Below are 17,010 nucleotides of genomic sequence, written 5' to 3' on the forward strand. Positions count from 1 at the left end.
GGTGTCCTAGTGAATAAGTGTGGAAAAGTGAATGGTTGTGGAGAATATGGTGGATATGGATAAGTTGTAGAAGGAAAGCATGGAAAAAATGAGGATGTGGGTTTAGCACAAAACTCATTCATAGTGTAGGTAGGGACTGTCTCAATTCTGAAAATGAAGGTGTCAAATGGTTTGTCTTTTTGAAGTATTTTTTTACTAGGTGGATTTAAAAAATTATGAAGCACAGGAGAAACAAAAGGATCGAGTGCAAACTCGAGATTCCTTTGAAAGGGTGGAAGGAGGGGAGTCGAGGTGGATGTTGTGCAAAGTAGTTCTTGATAGGGTGAATCATCACCGCTCTAAGAAACTCCTTGAAATTCCTCATCTAGATTGGTCATATCCACATTACTAAGGTAGTCCACTATATCTTTGAGAAAGTCATCTATCTCGTCCTCATCCATAATATGTGTATCGACTAGTGTAGGGATGAAAATGTTGGAGTCTGAACTTCCAAAGGAAAGAAATTTGGGCATATGATTATCGTGGAACGTGTTGTTGAAATAATCTCGGCGAAGCTCTCGATCATGCTAACCTCTCCATCCATAGGCGAATCGGGTAAATGTGTCTTTATTTTAAAACATTTACTTCAAAACAAGATGGCCAAAAGACATGGACATTGAACCATCGCGCAATTAATGAGCGCATTGGGGTTGCGCCAGGAAAGGGCGCCCTAAGATGATCGGACAGAGTCGTTAGCGAATTTCTCAGATCGAGGATGACAAAATCAGCCGGATAGTAGAAATCCCGAACTTTTACCAACACATTTTCGACCACACCCTTAGGATACTTAATAGACCCGATCGACTAATTGCAAGCGTCATTTTAGTGGGTTGCATCTCGTCTAGACCTATTTGTCTATACAAATAAAATGGGAGTAAGTTAACACTAGCCCCGAGTGTCTAATAGCGGTTGTCGTATAGGAATCTCCTAAGGTGCATTTATGCGATTGGGGCGACCGGGGGTCCTTGTACTTAACAATTCCATTATGTTGAGATAGAGTTGGGAATTGTTCTGTTAAAAAGGCGTCTTTTGGTATGTTGGTCTTACACCTAGTAGTACACAACTCCTTAAGAAACTTAGCATAGTGTGGTAGCTTTTTAATAGCTTCTAGGAAGGGAAGGTTTATTGTTAGATTCTTGGAAACGTCCCTAATCTCCTCATAATTTGTATCCCTAGTTAACATGGCTAATTTTTGTGGAAACGGTGGTTTCTCTCTATATTTAGCAATTGTATCACCTGGATGTTTAACCTTGGCTTTCTGTTTCTTAGGTTGTGTTGTAACTGGTACCTCTACAGTGGTAGGCTCTTCAGTTTCTATTTCGGAATCTAGTAAAATAATAGGTGTAGGGGCTACTGGTGGGGTAACTATAGGCATAGTTACTTTGTTATCAACCACTCTGCCAAAACGGAGAGTGGTGATGGCATTTAGCTCACCTACATTTGCATATTCATTACTAGTATTATTGGTTACTTCAAAGGCTGTGTTTGTTATTTTAGGATTAGGGATTGCTTGACCTGGAAACACACCTTTGGGTTGGGCTTTATCTTGGGCCAACTGTTGGCTTAAATTATTAACGGATTGTAGAAGCTGTTGGTTAGATTGAGCCATGGTTTGGAAAAGTTTTTGGCTCACTTGTATGAAGGTGTCAAGACGATCCGGTTGTGTGGGTGTAGTAGTCACGGGTGGTGTGTATTTGGAACTATCTCAGCGCGGAATTATTTATGGGCGGATTTTGATAGTTATTATTTCTGGGACGATACCTCTATTAGCATTATAATTATTATAACTACCTTGACCTTGTACTTGACCTTGTCGAGGTTGCACTTGGTTGTTGTAATTATTAAAATTACCCTGACCCTGTCCTTGTCGTGGTGGAGCTTGGATAAAATTGTGCGTTGGCCTAACATATTGATTATTGTACCCTGGAGGTGTGACGTGTTGGCTATTTCTCCAACCGAAGTTGGGATTTTGTCTCCAAGGGGCGTTAGGTTCACTATTAATGGAACAAGCCTGTTCATAGGCTATAGGACAGTGGAAGCCGGGATGCTCAGGGCTCCAACAGAAACTACATGGATTTGAATTTACATTCATGACGGGGATAGGCTTTTGTTGAACAGAAATGGCCTCTACCTTTTTAGTGAGTGATTCGATTAGAGTTTTAAGCTCGGGATCGTGTTTAATTTCAAACATACCGGCGCCCTTAACTGTATTAGAAGAACTAGTGGAGCGGTGGATATCGTCACTACCCCCAGTTGTTATTTCGCTTAGTTTGATCCTCTAAAAATTTATAAGCCTCCGAGGCTCCTTTACTTAAGAAACTACCCACATTCATTATGTCAAGGACTTCTTTATGGTGGTGTAGAAGTCCTTTGAAAAAGCACGAACTAATGTGTCTTTCGCTAAGTTATGATGTGGACACTCTATAAGGAGATCGGTGAAACGATTCCAAGCCTCTGAAAATGATTCATGAGGATTTTGTCAAAAGAAATGAATCTTGGAAAGCATCTCATCAAATCCTCTTTTGGGGTTGGTAAAATGTTCCATAAACGGTGAACAAGTTTAGCCCACGAGTCCCTGAGAATTAGGGTTTGGAAGGTTAACCAAGACGCCTTTATCGGCTAAGGTGAAAGGGAATACCCTCAGTTTAATTTGTTCCACACCAACCGTAGGATGGTGGAATGTTGTTATGACTTGTTCAATCCTACGCATGTGCTGATAAACCATGAAAAACGGGTAACAAATTAAAAATATTTGGGGGGATTCGGAAATCCCCACCGGTCCGCTAGAACGATGCAAGATTTGGGGCTATCGCTCCAAGGCTTTGTAGAAGTCAGAGAGAGGAGTCTCTCCTTCTTCAAGCATTATATCAGGTGGTGTGTGTGAAATAGTAGCTATAGGTGTAGTGGGTGGTATACTAGATAGAATTGTTTGTTGACGTTGTTGTGTAATTACGTTTGGTGTTTTTGTTCGACCAGACCTTAATCTCATACAAGGCTAAGACCAAACTTAGCTAAACACATCAACACTCCAAACAATTACGATATACTAGTATAAACCTCTAACGAGGAGATGCGAGGTGTGGAAGAAAGGAATACCTGATTGCATCCTTGCTTCGCTTATGAATAGCGTCTTGTTTCTGGCGTGTTGTTCGGTGTATATAACAAGTTAGAACACTGAAAAACTTGAAAAATCGAAGTTCGAATCAAACTTGTGGAAATCCGGCAAAATTCATTTCGGTGGCGGGTCTCGGCTTCGATTGTGGAGTTCAAGTTACAAGTGTTTGGAAAGCTCGGCTTGGTCGGTCGGCGCTTCGACTTCCAATAACTTTGAGCGCTAGCTCCTTTTGAGAAGGCGAGTCGCACTCCATTTTTTTTTTTTTTTTCGAGGAAGTTTAATGCTGAAAAAGGCAACCACAGTTAGAATCGAACAAGGGTGGGTGGGTGAAATGGGACTTTAAGAAAAGGAGTTATACTATGAAAACAATGCGAAAGTGAAACTAAGATGGCAGCGACGCCATTTGATAAACGTAAAAAGAAAAGTTTTACTAATGAATAAAGCGATGAAACTCTAAACGTAAGTAAAACTAAACGATAGTTTACGTGCCTAATTTTTATCAAAGATTTCTACTCTCAATCCTATGAGATATAGTGGAGTAGATGATTCGTTCCACTCCTAGTCCTTCCGCATGCTGTGTTTTCTAGTCTAATTACTCTACTCTAAGTCTAATGAGAGATTTTATTTAAATGGCAACTAGACTACAATGCAACTACCCACAAGATGCAACTAGTCGACTATTAGAACAACTATGGGAATGCTACATCGATTCTATGATAAGGAGTTGAGGGAGATTGATTCCACCTTAACTCAACTTAAACCTACTAACGAATTAATCGTCAGAATCCGGATGAACTGCTGCGAGAACAATCAAACGGTTACTCCTAATCCCTAATTACACATGGCATTTCTACCAATTCATAACTAGCATGTGAACGATTACACCCATTCTCATGGTGAACTAATCATTTCTAGAGTGGAAAGAAAATTACGACGACTCTACGATAATAGGGATCAAGTTTTCATCAAGGCTTCTCAACCCCCTCAAATGGAGGTTTAGCCGAGAATCATCACGCTATCATTCCCAATGGAATTCAAACAAGACATGATATAAAGATTTGAACTTTACTTGTTTAAACTCAATTCAAAACTACTCATGCAATAATTGAATTAAACTAATACTGACAAATAATTGAATCTACGAATTGAAACTAAACAATCAATGGAAATGAAACTAGATTATGGAGAACACTATTTTATTAATCTTATGAATAATAAAACAATGATTCAAATACTAAATTAATAATCTAACTAATCTAGGTCTAGCTATCTATGTAATAAGGGAATTTAGATCTAAACAATTGTAAATGACAAGAATCGAAATTGACAAACTAGCTATTTTATTTATCAAACTAATTAAGAACAATGATTCTAAGAGTTTAATATAACACAAGAATTGAATTAAAACTAAACTTAATTTAATTAATGAAAACTAGATCTAGAATTATCTATTGTTTTAGGTCTAACTAGCTACCATTAACAAAGAGCTAAGCTTTGGTTTTATATGTTCAGATCCAAAAATCGTGCATGGGCTTGGATCTATGTTTTGGGCCCAGAGAATCAAGCCCAAAACCCAATTCTTTCAGTCCAAAAAGGCCTCTTCAGCTGCAGTTGGCTTCAATAGACTTTTCGTCCACTTATGCTCCTCTGATTGGATCAAGGCTTAGACCATTGGAAAGCTCTTTCCGAGTCGGTCGTTTTGACATAAGGTTCCGAGGTCTGAGTCCAAAGATACGGCCTTGAGGAAGTTCTACGACTTTGTGTCTTTGTTTTACGCCGCGTCGTCGACTTTTTCACTTTTGACCGGGCTTTAGAAAGGCTTTGTCTTCTTGAATCTTGGCCTTTAATCACGGAACTCCTTAGTAACCGACCTTTTCTCCTTTGTCTCGCTAAAAGTGGCACATTTCGCACATAATGGACTTTGAAGCCCGAAATGCATAAAACACGAATGTCGGTGTTAACTCTTAATTATTACTCACATAATTGGTCTAAAAGTATGACTGTTACAGGGTTAAAACTACAGTTTTGGGATCTTATCAGTGACCGTCTGCGGTGCCAAACATTCAGATCATCTTTGCCATTTGCCACGGCAATCGACTCACAACCTTGTGCAGTCATGTGGAGAGTACCATCTTTCTTACCATTTGCAACAACTATTGAACCCTTCGAGACCTTCCAAGTATCACCGGTGAAGACTGTAACAAATCCTTCACTTGCCAATTGCCCCACAGAAATCAAATTCTTCCTCAAATCCGGAACATGTCTGACGTCCCTCAATAACCATGACTAGCCATTCATCTTGACATGCACGTCACCCTTGCTGACAATGTCACAAGGTTGGTCATCACCGAGAAAGATCGTTCCAAGGTCACTTTCAGTGTAGGTCTCAAGGAACTCTTGATGTGAGGTAGCATGGAAAGATGCACTAGAATCAAGTACCCAAGACTCTTTCTTGTGCTCCATCGAACATATCAAAGTATCATCTACCATCTCAATAACATTAGCTCTTGATTCTTTTTCTTGTTCTTATTAATGTTATTGTTGTTTCTTGGTGCCAGGCAATTGTTACTATAGTGGTCATGCTTACCACAATTGTAACATACAACTTCACTTATGTCTCGAGGATTATGTTCAACGCTTTGCAATCGAGGGGCTTGAGATTTCGATCTCCCCCTCCACTTTTTCTTACTACGACTCCTGTTTGAATTTCTTCCCCTACTTTCAGTGCTCAATACTGACCCTGAAGTTGACCACGAAGATGAAGGACAATCCTATCTCCGGATTTCCTCAATTAGTACCATACTAACAACTTGCTCAAACTTCAACTTGGTCATTCCCGCAGAGCCACTAATAGTCGCCATAGTCGCCTTCCAACTTGGAGGCAATTGTCCAAGTATCGCCAAAGCTAGCACCTCATCACTAAATGTAATCTCAACCAACTCCAATTGGTCCTTAGTTTGGTTGAATTCATTTAGGTGATCCTTGAAGGAAGGCCCCTCCGACATTCTTATACTAAATAGTTTGGTGATCAAATAGACTTTGTTCACGGCCGAGGGTTGTTCATACATCGTAGTAAGTGCCTCCATGAGAGACTTCGTCGTCTTCTCGATTTTAATATTGAAGGCCACCGACTTTGAGAGAGTCAATCGGATTGTGGCCAATGCCTTTCTATCTTGCAAATCCCATATGCCTTGCGGAATCTCATCGGGCTTCTCACTTATCAAAGTTTCCATCAAATCCTTTTGATAGAGTACGTCCTCAATTTGCATCTTCCAATAGCCGAAGTTTGTTTCATCAAACTTCTCTATCTTGTAACTTTCTTTGTCGGTCATCATGACTTCCACTGAACCAAAACAACGGTGGAAAACTTCTCAGAGGAATTTCTTCAAACACCTAGCCTCTCTGTTAAAGGTGGAGTCTTTCTTCACACACCTTGTTCCAATGATTCAAACCGTGGCTCTGATACCACTTATTGGGAGATTTCACTAGAAAGTCACACCTCAATCTAGTTACTTTCTATCCCAAATGATTTCAACTTAGAGCTCATACCAAAGAAATGACCCACCCAAGACTTTGGTAGTTATCACAACAAACTCAACATGCAAAGCCACTAATTTATCATCACAATCATAGCAAACAATAAATATGGAAATAAATAATGCAAAGAGACACAAAGATTTAAGGTGATTCAGTAAATGTTACCTACATCCACACAAGAGCCGAGTTTCCTTTATAGCAAAGATTGGAGAGTTTACAAGAGATATAAAGAATCAAGAACAAGAGGCCTCACTCAAACCCTAGCTCAATAGAGCTCCCACAATACCCAAGAAATAAATCTCTCAAAGTTGTCTCAAAACCCTAATCTATTTCCTTTATATAGGTGTACATAGAAAAACCAGCAACATTACTTCCAAACGGTGCACGTAGACCGCTCAATGCTTTTCCCAAACGACTTCGCCAAGTCGTTTGGCTCTCTTCCCATACGATGCCCACATGTCGTTCAAGCTATTTCCAAGAGCATCATTCTCAAATGACCTCGGCAGGTCGTAGAGGCTTCGTAACATCGACGCTTCGACATCGTCCAAGCTTGCTGGTGAGACACCGGAGCTTCGCTCTATGGTTCCACAATCCAACAAATACTGTGTATCTCCTCTGAGCTCAATTGAAGAGGGCAAAAAGGAAACCATATATTTGAGACACCAATACAGGTTGGGGTCAGCCTTAACCCATATTCAAAAAATAATAATAATAATAGTTGCAAGTGGGGTATACACATTACAGCGATGGATCAAGTGGCAATCCATTTGTGGTGGATGTCAATCCAGTAGTCCAGTGGTGGGACTAGTCGTATGTAGCATGCGAAATATGGTCTCATCCCAGACAACCACAAAAGCACACTCCTTATTTGAAAACTATATAGTATATACTAAGGCCATACCATATTTGATTCCACCTATACAGGTTCATCCTTCTCTTCACAAATATCTACATGTACTAATCTGGTGTTCTTCTTCTCCCTACTATACTGAACAAAACCAAAGCCAAAATGGCAATCACAGAGCTGCCACTCAACGGAAATAATAAGCCTCCTGGTCATCATCTAAATGTTCCTGATGAAGAAGTATCCACTACATGCGTCATCAGCCAAAAACAAGGGGGCTGGACTACCTTCCCCTTTGTTACAGGTCTTCATCCCATTCCATTCATTTTATGCATGATATGATGGTTTTATAAGTGTCTTCATGTTTGTATATACAGTAGTATATTCATGACTTTGTGCTTATTTTATATTGGCGGTGGCTGCAGTTACTTTAATGGGCTTAACTATTGCTGCTTCTGGGTGGAATACAAACTTGACCGTATATCTAATAGAACGTTTCAACATCAAGAATATCGAAGCAGCACAGATATCCAACGTTGTCAATGGTTCCTCCAGTTTTTTTCCTATAGTTGGAGCTATCATCGCTGATTCATTCTTGGGCAATTTCTTTGTTGTATCAGCTTCATCGTTTATATCCTTGCTGGTACGGTAGTAGACTGACTAAAAATTACTTACATGTATCTTACTCTTCAGACTCGCGCGCTCATAGTCATAAATATATTCATTCCTTAAAGAATAGCTGATATGGGTTTAATTTAATTTGCATGTACTATCTAATGACATTTATTTTGGCCTATATATTTTCAGGGTCTTCTTCTATTAACACTAACTGCAAGCCTCCAATCATTAAGGCCTCAACTCTGTAACAAAGCTTTGTTAGAAACGTGTGAAACTCCGTCACAGTTCCAGTTTGCCATCCTCTTTAGTGCCATGACACTAGTTGCTCTAGGGATGGGAGGGACAAGATTTACAATTGCGGCCATGGGTGCAGACCAATTTGATAAGGCCAAAGACCAAGGAACATTCTTCAACTGGTATTTCTTCACTTTATATTTGGCTTTAGTTATAGGCATCACTGCCATTGTCTATGTTGAGGACAATGTTGGTTGGGGTTTGGGCTTCGGCTTGTGTTTGGGGATTAATGCGGTTGGCCTTGCTGTTTTCCTTTTGGGTAAGCGATATTATCGACACATTAAGCCAAGGGGAAGTCCATTTACAAACTTAGCGCGTGTTGTAGTAGCTGCCATCCGGAAGAAAAAAGTACTGTCGGTATCATCAGAAAGCAAGGATTACTACTATGGAGATATTAGTACTGAAAACAAGTTGGCAGTTCAAGGGCCAACATCCAGCTTTAGGTAAGAACTTAAGTCCTAAGCCTCAATATTAATTTTCAATTCAATTATGCATGTAACTGTTGTTATGCATATTTTATTGCTCAAGAAAATCTTATGAGAACGGGTACCGACCTGGACGTACTAATGTCAACCATACCCGACCAGTTTTTCATGATTAAATTTATTAGCGTTGCTTTCCAAATTCAGCAACTCTGAACTGCAAAATAGTAATCTATTTCTATATTTTATTAGGGGTGGGGTTCTAGGGACATATTTTATCTTGATATGTAAACAAATTCAAAATCGTTAGGGCATACATTTATAAGTTTCGGATTAGTCTAATATTTTGTAGATATGATCTCCTAACCAGTGTTCGTAATTCCGAACGAAACTTCGGATTCTGAACAAAATCTCGGAATTCTGCTCAATATTTCGGTTTTTCAAAAAATCAGAATTCCGAATATAGATATTGATTATTCCAAAATCAATAGAAATTCCGAATATAATAAGGGTCGAAATTTGATGAATTTCGGTTTTTGGATTTGTCGGAATTCCAAGAATTCTAAAATCCCAAACTATGCTCCTAACTATTCTAAACATTGTCACAAATAATTTAAAAAAATTTAAAATTCTAAACTTGCCAGATGTAGTTAACAATTTACAAAATTTGGCTAATTGTAGACTGTTCATTTTCACCATTTTTTATACTATATTTGGCAAGTTTAGAAATTTTTAATTTTTTTGATTATTTGTGACAATGTTTAGAATAGTTAGGAGATCATATCTACAAAATATTAGTCTAATACAAAACTTATAAATACCCTAACGATTTTGAGTTTGTTTACGTGTCACACATAAAATATGTCCCTAGAACCCCCTCCCTTTTATTAGTGTGCGTGTTTAGTTATTCATATAAGTAAATTAATATTTCCAGTAGGTGGAAACTAAGGGTAGCGCTGTCAAGGATAACCGATCCGAACTAAACCCATAAAAAATGGTTTGGGTTTTGATAATTTTATTTGTCCTCTACCGACCCAAAACCAAACCAAATTGATAAGATATTGGTTTAGTTTTGGGTTTGCCTTCCACCGAACCGATATGAACCCGAACTGATAAGTTGACATATTAGTAATATTTATGATTAATTTTGTATATGTTTATCAATTGTGTGGCTCAAATTAATTGATTTTATAGTTTTTGGTTTGGTTCGATTTCAGATGAAAAATAATATTATCGATTCGGTTCGGCTTTGGGTTCGGATTTTCCAGAACCCGACCCCAAACCGATCCATTGACAGCCTTAACTAAGAGTGTCCATTCGGGTCGGGTCAGGTTATTGGTATTCGAAAACTCAATTTTTTATCAGTTCGGGTTACCCAATAATTCGGGTTCGGGTATAAAGAGGAAAGAACCTCTCGAAACCTCAAACATACCCTATATCCAACTGGGTTGGGCACTCCGTCGGTTTCGATTTTGGGTAACCCAATTTAAACCCGGCTCTTTAAAACCAAAAAAGACCAGATCGGAAAACAGAAGAAGAAGAAGGGGATGGAAGATGGTGGCTCAAAATTGCACCTTAACATACCCTCATCTTCACAAATCAGACATGGCGGAAGACTGGGTTCTCAATTTCAAGCGATAACAATAGCTACTCTACCTTCCTAACAACGTGATTGATCTTTTGTTTGAACCAGTCAACTAGTTTATGATAGCTTATGTCAAATGATTTGGACTTGATAACCATATATAATTTGGACTTGATGAACTATATATTATTGAGAAAAAAAAAACATAAAATTGGGTATAGGTACACATACGCAAATTTCTTAAGTTTAGAGGAAATAGCAAACTTTTTTTTTGTTTTTCCTCCATAAAAACTGAAATTTGACATCTGTCTCAAATTTCAGACTGATTTTTACAATTTTGACCTATTTTATTAGTCTCAACTAAAGAAGCCAACTAGAAACCAACTACCAACAAAATAAAAACTACGAACTAAATCAGTTACCAAAAGAGTAGTGGGTTAATCAAAATAACTAAAATTTATTCGAAATCTACAAAATTCCAATTAAAAGTGAGATGAATTTCTGGAGAGACCAAAACAATGTGGAAAACATCAACTTCAAAAACGGAAAAAAAAGTATGTTGATTACAACTAATTTTAATACAGCTTTAACAATTTAAAATGCATCTCTGATAATTTTGAATAGCATGTTTAAGCTTTGTTTGATGTAATTCAAATTGTGAAATTGTAAAAGGACAAATGGTTTTTTTTTATAAAACAATTGTATTATTTGATTGCAGTACATCTTGGAGCAATACACACGCACCCTTGCCTGATGAGTGGCTTTGATTGACACACACACCTACAGCCTGGGCACATTAGATTTTAGTATTATTTATTTGTGGAGTTCCAAATGAAAGGGTAAAAAAGATAAATAAGAAATTTTAAAAACAGATAATACACCCAAAAAATGACGTGTTGTTAAAATTGGAGTAGAATCAAAAGATAATATTGGTCTTTCTCTAGACAAAAAGCACACTAAAGAAAGTATCTAGAGCCTAATTTCTAGAAAAAAAAAAGACTTGATGACCTCATATGTTCAGTACTATGCCGAAGGGAGCTTAACTAGGGCAGGGAATCGGGTCGGGTAGAACCGAATCTGACCTAACTCAATTACCGAATACATCAGGTTCGAGTGCATTTTCATATCTGTTTATTTATTCGGATATGTCGAGTTCGGGTTCATATATAATTTTTGGGCTTTTTTTGAATTTTTAGTGTTATCTGATCTGGTCGGGTTCAGATATTAAATTTCGATTTTATTCAGATTCGGGTTCGGATTCGGATATTGTAAAACTATTCGGATTCGAGTATAGCCATATCCGACCCAATCCTTGCCCTAAGCTTAACTGGTCAACCACTTATCCTCATGACCTCATATGTGGTCACTTTTAAAGTGGGTGGAGACCAAGTGTGGTTCCTGGTTATCCTCATAAATGGTTAGCCTTTTAAGTGGGTGGAAGTGCGTAGCCTTTACCGTAACAAAACCAAACATTTCTAACAGTCTATGCAAACCAAATTCTTTTATTGCCGGGTTTTGGATTAAACATAAGGGTCGGGTTCGGGTATCCTAGGGTATTAAATTCCCACGGAACCTTAACCTATTATATGTCGGATAGATTTTGGGTTTGGATTTTATCCGATGCGGATCGGTTTTTATCGATTTTTTTTGTCGGTTTTCTTTCGGGTCCAAATGAACAACCTTAGGTGGAACTAATAAGTTGATTAGTCGAATGTATTTGTATGGTACCACTGAGAATTGTTAAGTATATAGAATACAAAATAGATTTTCCAAGCATAGAGTACAAAATATATTTTCAAACGAAATTTAAAACAGCAGTGAAAATGGCTATTCATAAAGATCATGGTATTTATGGGCGAGAAAAAATAACTAAAAAGGGTATCAAACTTTACACGTTTTGATAATATGGGGACCAAACTTATTTTCTTGACAGTTTGGGGACCAAACTGTTTGATTTTTGCAATGTAGAAATTTTTGTCAAATTTCTCTAACACCGTTTATAATTTGTATTAATTTTTATTTTATAAATTAATACAAATGAAAATTAATTTGTAATATTGAAAAAAAAATAATATAAATTAATTTGTAATGTTGAAAAAAATTAATATAAATTTTCTAATTTGCAATGTTGAAAAAAATAAATACAAATTAATACAAAGAAACGGTGTTAGAGAAATTTAAGGGAAGTTCCTACATTGCAAAAATCAAACAGTTTGGTCTCCAAACTGTCAAGAAAAAAAAGTTTGGTCCCCATACTGTCCAAATGTGTAAAATTTGATACCCTTTTTAGTCGTTTTTCGTATGGGCGACTATAGTTCACTATCACTGTGAAAAATATTGTTTTCTTTTTTTAGTGAGCTTTAGAAATTGGGTACGACAATTATTCTCCTAAATTTCTTTCTAACTGCAATCTTGCAATTCATGCAGGTTTTTAAACTGTGCAGCACTGAAAAATGAAGCCCACGATGAGCCACCAACCGAATCATGGAGGTTGTGCACGGTGCAACAAGTTGAAGATTTCAAGAGCCTAATAAGTATCTTCCCTTTATGGGCAACTGGTATTTTCGTTAGCACCCCAATAGGTATACAAAACGCCCTAATGGTCCTTCAAGCATTAAGCATGGACTGTCACCTCGGGCCCCACGTCAATATCCCAGCTGGTACTTTTCTTGTTTTCACCTTATTATCTACTGCCATCTCACTCTCTGTCATGGATCGCTATCTCTTTCCTATCTGGCAAAAGTTGGCACGCCGCCCTCTGAGGCCGCTTCAACGTATTGGAATAGGTCATGTACTCAACATTGTAGGCATGGCTTTGTCAGCTCTAGTCGAGACGAGGAGGCTTCATAAGGTTCGGTCCCACAACCTCACACACCAGCCAAATTCAATTGTGCCAATGTCTGCTTTCTGGTTAGTACCACCACTGGCTATTATAGGTGTTGGTGAAGCCTTTCATTTTCCTGGTCAGGTGGCATTATATTACCAAGAATTTCCAGTATCCCTTCGAAGTACTGCAACTGCTATGATCTCAGTGGTAATTGCTTCTGGGTACTATTTAAGTACAGCTTTGGTAGACTTGATTCAAAGGGTAATTGGTTGGTTACCAAATAATATAAATGAAGGGATAATAGATAAAGTGTTTTGGTTGTTGGTTGTAATAGGTTGCACAAACTTTGCTTACTATATAACCTGTGCAATGTTTTACAAGTACAAGAATGTTCCTAATCCAGGACAAAAATTTGAGACTGTAAATGGAAGTAGTTCATGATTATTTATCAAGATCCAAGATATGGCTTAATGTAATTGGTATGTAATAATTTAAATTGTACAAGTGGAACACAATGATGGCTCTCTCTGTCTCCCTTTTTTGGCTTTGAAACTCCCAAAATTAATTTATGACTTAGATCTAATATATTGTCTCAAAATATGTATACAAATAATTTAATTTAGGACTTCAAAATCTGATAAATCGAGAGAGTTTAAAGCAATCGGAGTTTAAATAGGAAACAAATTCATAATTAACGACCCTATAATTGTGCTAAGTTCCGACTATTAAGGAAATAAAATCTACATTCTATCTGGAATTTAAGACTTACGGGAGTCCTTTCCTTTATACGATAGTAATTAAATTGATTTAGTTTAGAAAATAATTAAGTTCAACTATAACATGGGACGGAAAGAGAAAAAATTCGCTCCTATGCACTTAGGAGTGAAAAGTCTTCTAAGCACCCATCCACCACACATTTAGCATCTTTTTATGGATTGATTAACTCTAATTAATTAAAATCTAACAAAATTTTTATTTTATTCTCTCTACAAATCATTCCATTTTTTTCTCCACGAATTTTTCATTTTTTTTTTGTGTTTCCATAAAAAGAAAAGAAAATATTAATTTCAATTAAAAATTGAAAAGTTGCAACACAAAATTAAAAATTCATACAATTTCTAATTGAAATTAATAATTTATTTTCTCTTTTTTTTACGGAAACACAAAAAAGAAAGATTTGTGTAGAAAATAACCTTATAAAATAAAATAAAAACTACATTAACTTTATATAAATAAATAAATAAATAAAAAACACTCTTAAATTTTATCATAACTCTTAAAAAAACATAAATGCAATTACAAATTGCAACTTTATTACAACCCAAACTATTGGTGGTAATAACCGACACAAAATAAATTTAAGAAATTTGTGTTGTAATTAAATGAAGGAGAACCCCTTGAAAAATCTACAACACAATTAATAATTTATTTACAAATTTTTAATTTTTAATTGAAATTAATAAATTTTTTTTCTTTTTAATAGAAACACATAAAAAATAAAAGATTTGTTGAGATAAAATTTAAATGATTTGGAGAGAGAATAAAACAAAATTTGGTTAGATTTTAATTAGTCGTAGTTAATCAATAGTTAACAAGATGGTGGATGGGTGCTTACTAGACTTTTCACTCCTAAGCGCCTAGGAGCGAATTTTTTCTCAGACAAAAACTACACAATTTTTCCTTAATAGTTACAAAATTAGATTACCAAATTAAACATCTATACATCCAAATTAGATTCCAAACTATACAATTTTTCCTTAATATTTACAAAATTAGATTACCAAATTAAACATCTATACATCCAAATTAGATTCCAAACTATACATCATATTTTCAAATTAAAGCAACCATACTACACAGTTTTGTACGCAATCGTTCGAATTGTACATCAAATTAAAATATTTATGTATGTATAAGTTAACGTTTAAATTTAGATTGATACCAAATTAGATTACCAAATTAAACATTGTGACGAAGTCACAGGCAATTTCTAGCATGAATGATTTATGTGGTCCATAACATAACAGAAAATACTAATCTCGAGGAATTTAAGAGTTAACTGGAGGTCTATAATTAATTTGAGAAAGTTAATTTATGGCTCAACTCTAATTTAATGTCCTGAGTTTTGTATGGGGTCGTTTGTTTAATGAATCCAAAATAATAGTTAGTAGGTGTTTAAGATAGAAACAAACACTTAATTTACACCAAAAATTTAGAACACAAAATCGAAACAAAACTCAAATCGAAAAAAGAATATTTGATAGGTGTTTAAGATGGAATGAAACAAACACTTACTAAATTTACACCGGCCGATAATATTTATTAGGTGTTTAATTAAGATGAATTGATGAAAACAAAGGGTTCCAATTAGCCTCTTTGGACAAAAGTTAATAGGGATTTCCGATAGTCATTACATATTAAGTATGTACGCCAACATTGCATATTTTTCTCTTGAATGCACATCTTAAGTTCTCAAGTATGTACATGTTGTTCTTTAAGGGTAAACTGGTTTTCTTTCTTTCTTTTTTTCAGTATGTGATTGTGGAATTGTAATTAAGTTCCTCACACACTTGCCATTCACTACGTTCTTCATGTAGTCTCAACATTAATATTCTTTTAATGAAACTTATTTATGTTGTACAAGCTACCTTCATATTGATCATGAAATGGTTTTAAATGGAAATAGGAGTTTGGTATAGCAAGACAATGGTGAAAAAGTGATGGAGCTGATAGAATGAAGAAGCATTGGAAGTCATTTATATCAACTCTTCTCTGCCATGATTAAGTATCACTGAATTGACTTATCATATGCTTATTGTCACGGGCAATTTCTAGTAAAAAACATATTAGAAAATAATACATTAATAGAAAAGATTACCCAATTACCAAAAATAAATATAAATTGTGTGTAAATAATCTAGTTAGGTGGGCCTCATTATTAACTACTATTTATTTTTCCTCACAAAGTGTGGTCTGTGGACCTAACATAACATATACAGTACTAATATTTATTTTTAGCACAAGTTTGGGTGTGCGAGGCATGCAACTGCACAAGGCCCAAATATTTCAAGGGCGGGGATTGTAGTTCAAACACCCTATTTTGTAACACCAGTGGAAAAAATCCAAAAAATTATGAAGGAAATCGAGAGAATATGTATTTTCTTTAGGGTGAACTAGTGTTACACCCCTACTAGATGAGCCAATTAGGATTCCCCCCCCACCAGATGGAAAATTAGGGTCTCCCCCCTAAATACACACAAAAAAATTTCGGTCAACCCACTTTGACTTTTTTTTTTGTGTATTTAAGGGGGAGACCCTAATTTCCCATCTAGTGGGGGGGGGGGTTAATACTAGTTAACCCTTTTCTTTATAAAAAGGGGTTTTTTGTACTAACCTCTCATTGTATGGTGGCGTTTGTGAAACCCCCCTTGTGAAAGTAACAATCGTCACAAAAGGCCTCCGTGAAAAAGCAAACGGTACGTTAACAGTTTCGAGATAAAATGGGAGATCTTTTGTGAGGATGATTACTTTGGGGGGTTTTCACAAACACGACGATACAATGGGGGCTAGTACAAAAAACCCCTTATAGAAAAGAAATCTATTTTCACACCTTAATAAAAGGAAGTAAAAATATGCTTTATATACTTTACATTTTACAACTAGTAACAAGCGAATAGAAAACTGACATGTGTTAAAATATATAAATTAGAAGAAAAAAATAATTACTCA

The 17,010-nt window shown here is 36.2% G+C and overlaps 1 protein-coding gene and 1 pseudogene across 2 annotated transcripts; both read left to right on the forward strand.

The window, feature by feature from the left end:
- The first annotated feature begins 2,441 nt into the window (after nt 1-2,441).
- On the forward strand, nt 2,442-2,535 carry LOC147488148 (small nucleolar RNA R71; annotated as a pseudogene).
- Nucleotides 2,536-7,578: 5,043 nt separating this feature from the next.
- LOC147488149 (protein NRT1/ PTR FAMILY 2.7-like) lies at nt 7,579-13,796 on the forward strand. Of its 2 annotated transcripts, none has more exons than XM_086573189.1 (4): nt 7,579-7,839; nt 7,961-8,178; nt 8,343-8,890; nt 12,882-13,796. In XM_086573189.1, exons 1-4 carry the CDS (start codon nt 7,701-7,703, stop codon nt 13,720-13,722), a joined length of 1,746 nt encoding a protein of 581 aa, XP_086429315.1. In that variant the 5' UTR covers nt 7,579-7,700; the 3' UTR covers nt 13,723-13,796. The 2 variants fall into 2 exon arrangements, with proteins under 2 accessions (XP_086429315.1, XP_086429316.1); XM_086573190.1 differs by having other exon boundaries at nt 7,600-7,832.
- The last annotated feature ends 3,214 nt before the right edge of the window (nt 13,797-17,010 follow it).

Source organism: Coptis chinensis, chromosome 7 (assembly GCF_015680905.1).
Source record: "Coptis chinensis isolate HL-2020 chromosome 7, ASM1568090v1, whole genome shotgun sequence".
Lineage (NCBI taxonomy): Eukaryota > Viridiplantae > Streptophyta > Magnoliopsida > Ranunculales > Ranunculaceae > Coptis > Coptis chinensis.

Excerpts from the sequence above, each read along its gene's own strand:
- LOC147488149 (XM_086573189.1), top strand. The coding sequence starts at position 7,701 with ATGGCAATCACAGAGCTGCCACTCAACGGAAATAATAAGCCTCCTGGT. Across the intron at positions 8,179-8,342 it reads CATCGTTTATATCCTTGCTG|GGTCTTCTTCTATTAACACT; the intron begins GTACGGTAGTAG and ends ATATATTTTCAG. Across the intron at positions 8,891-12,881 it reads GGGCCAACATCCAGCTTTAG|GTTTTTAAACTGTGCAGCAC; the intron begins GTAAGAACTTAA and ends CAATTCATGCAG.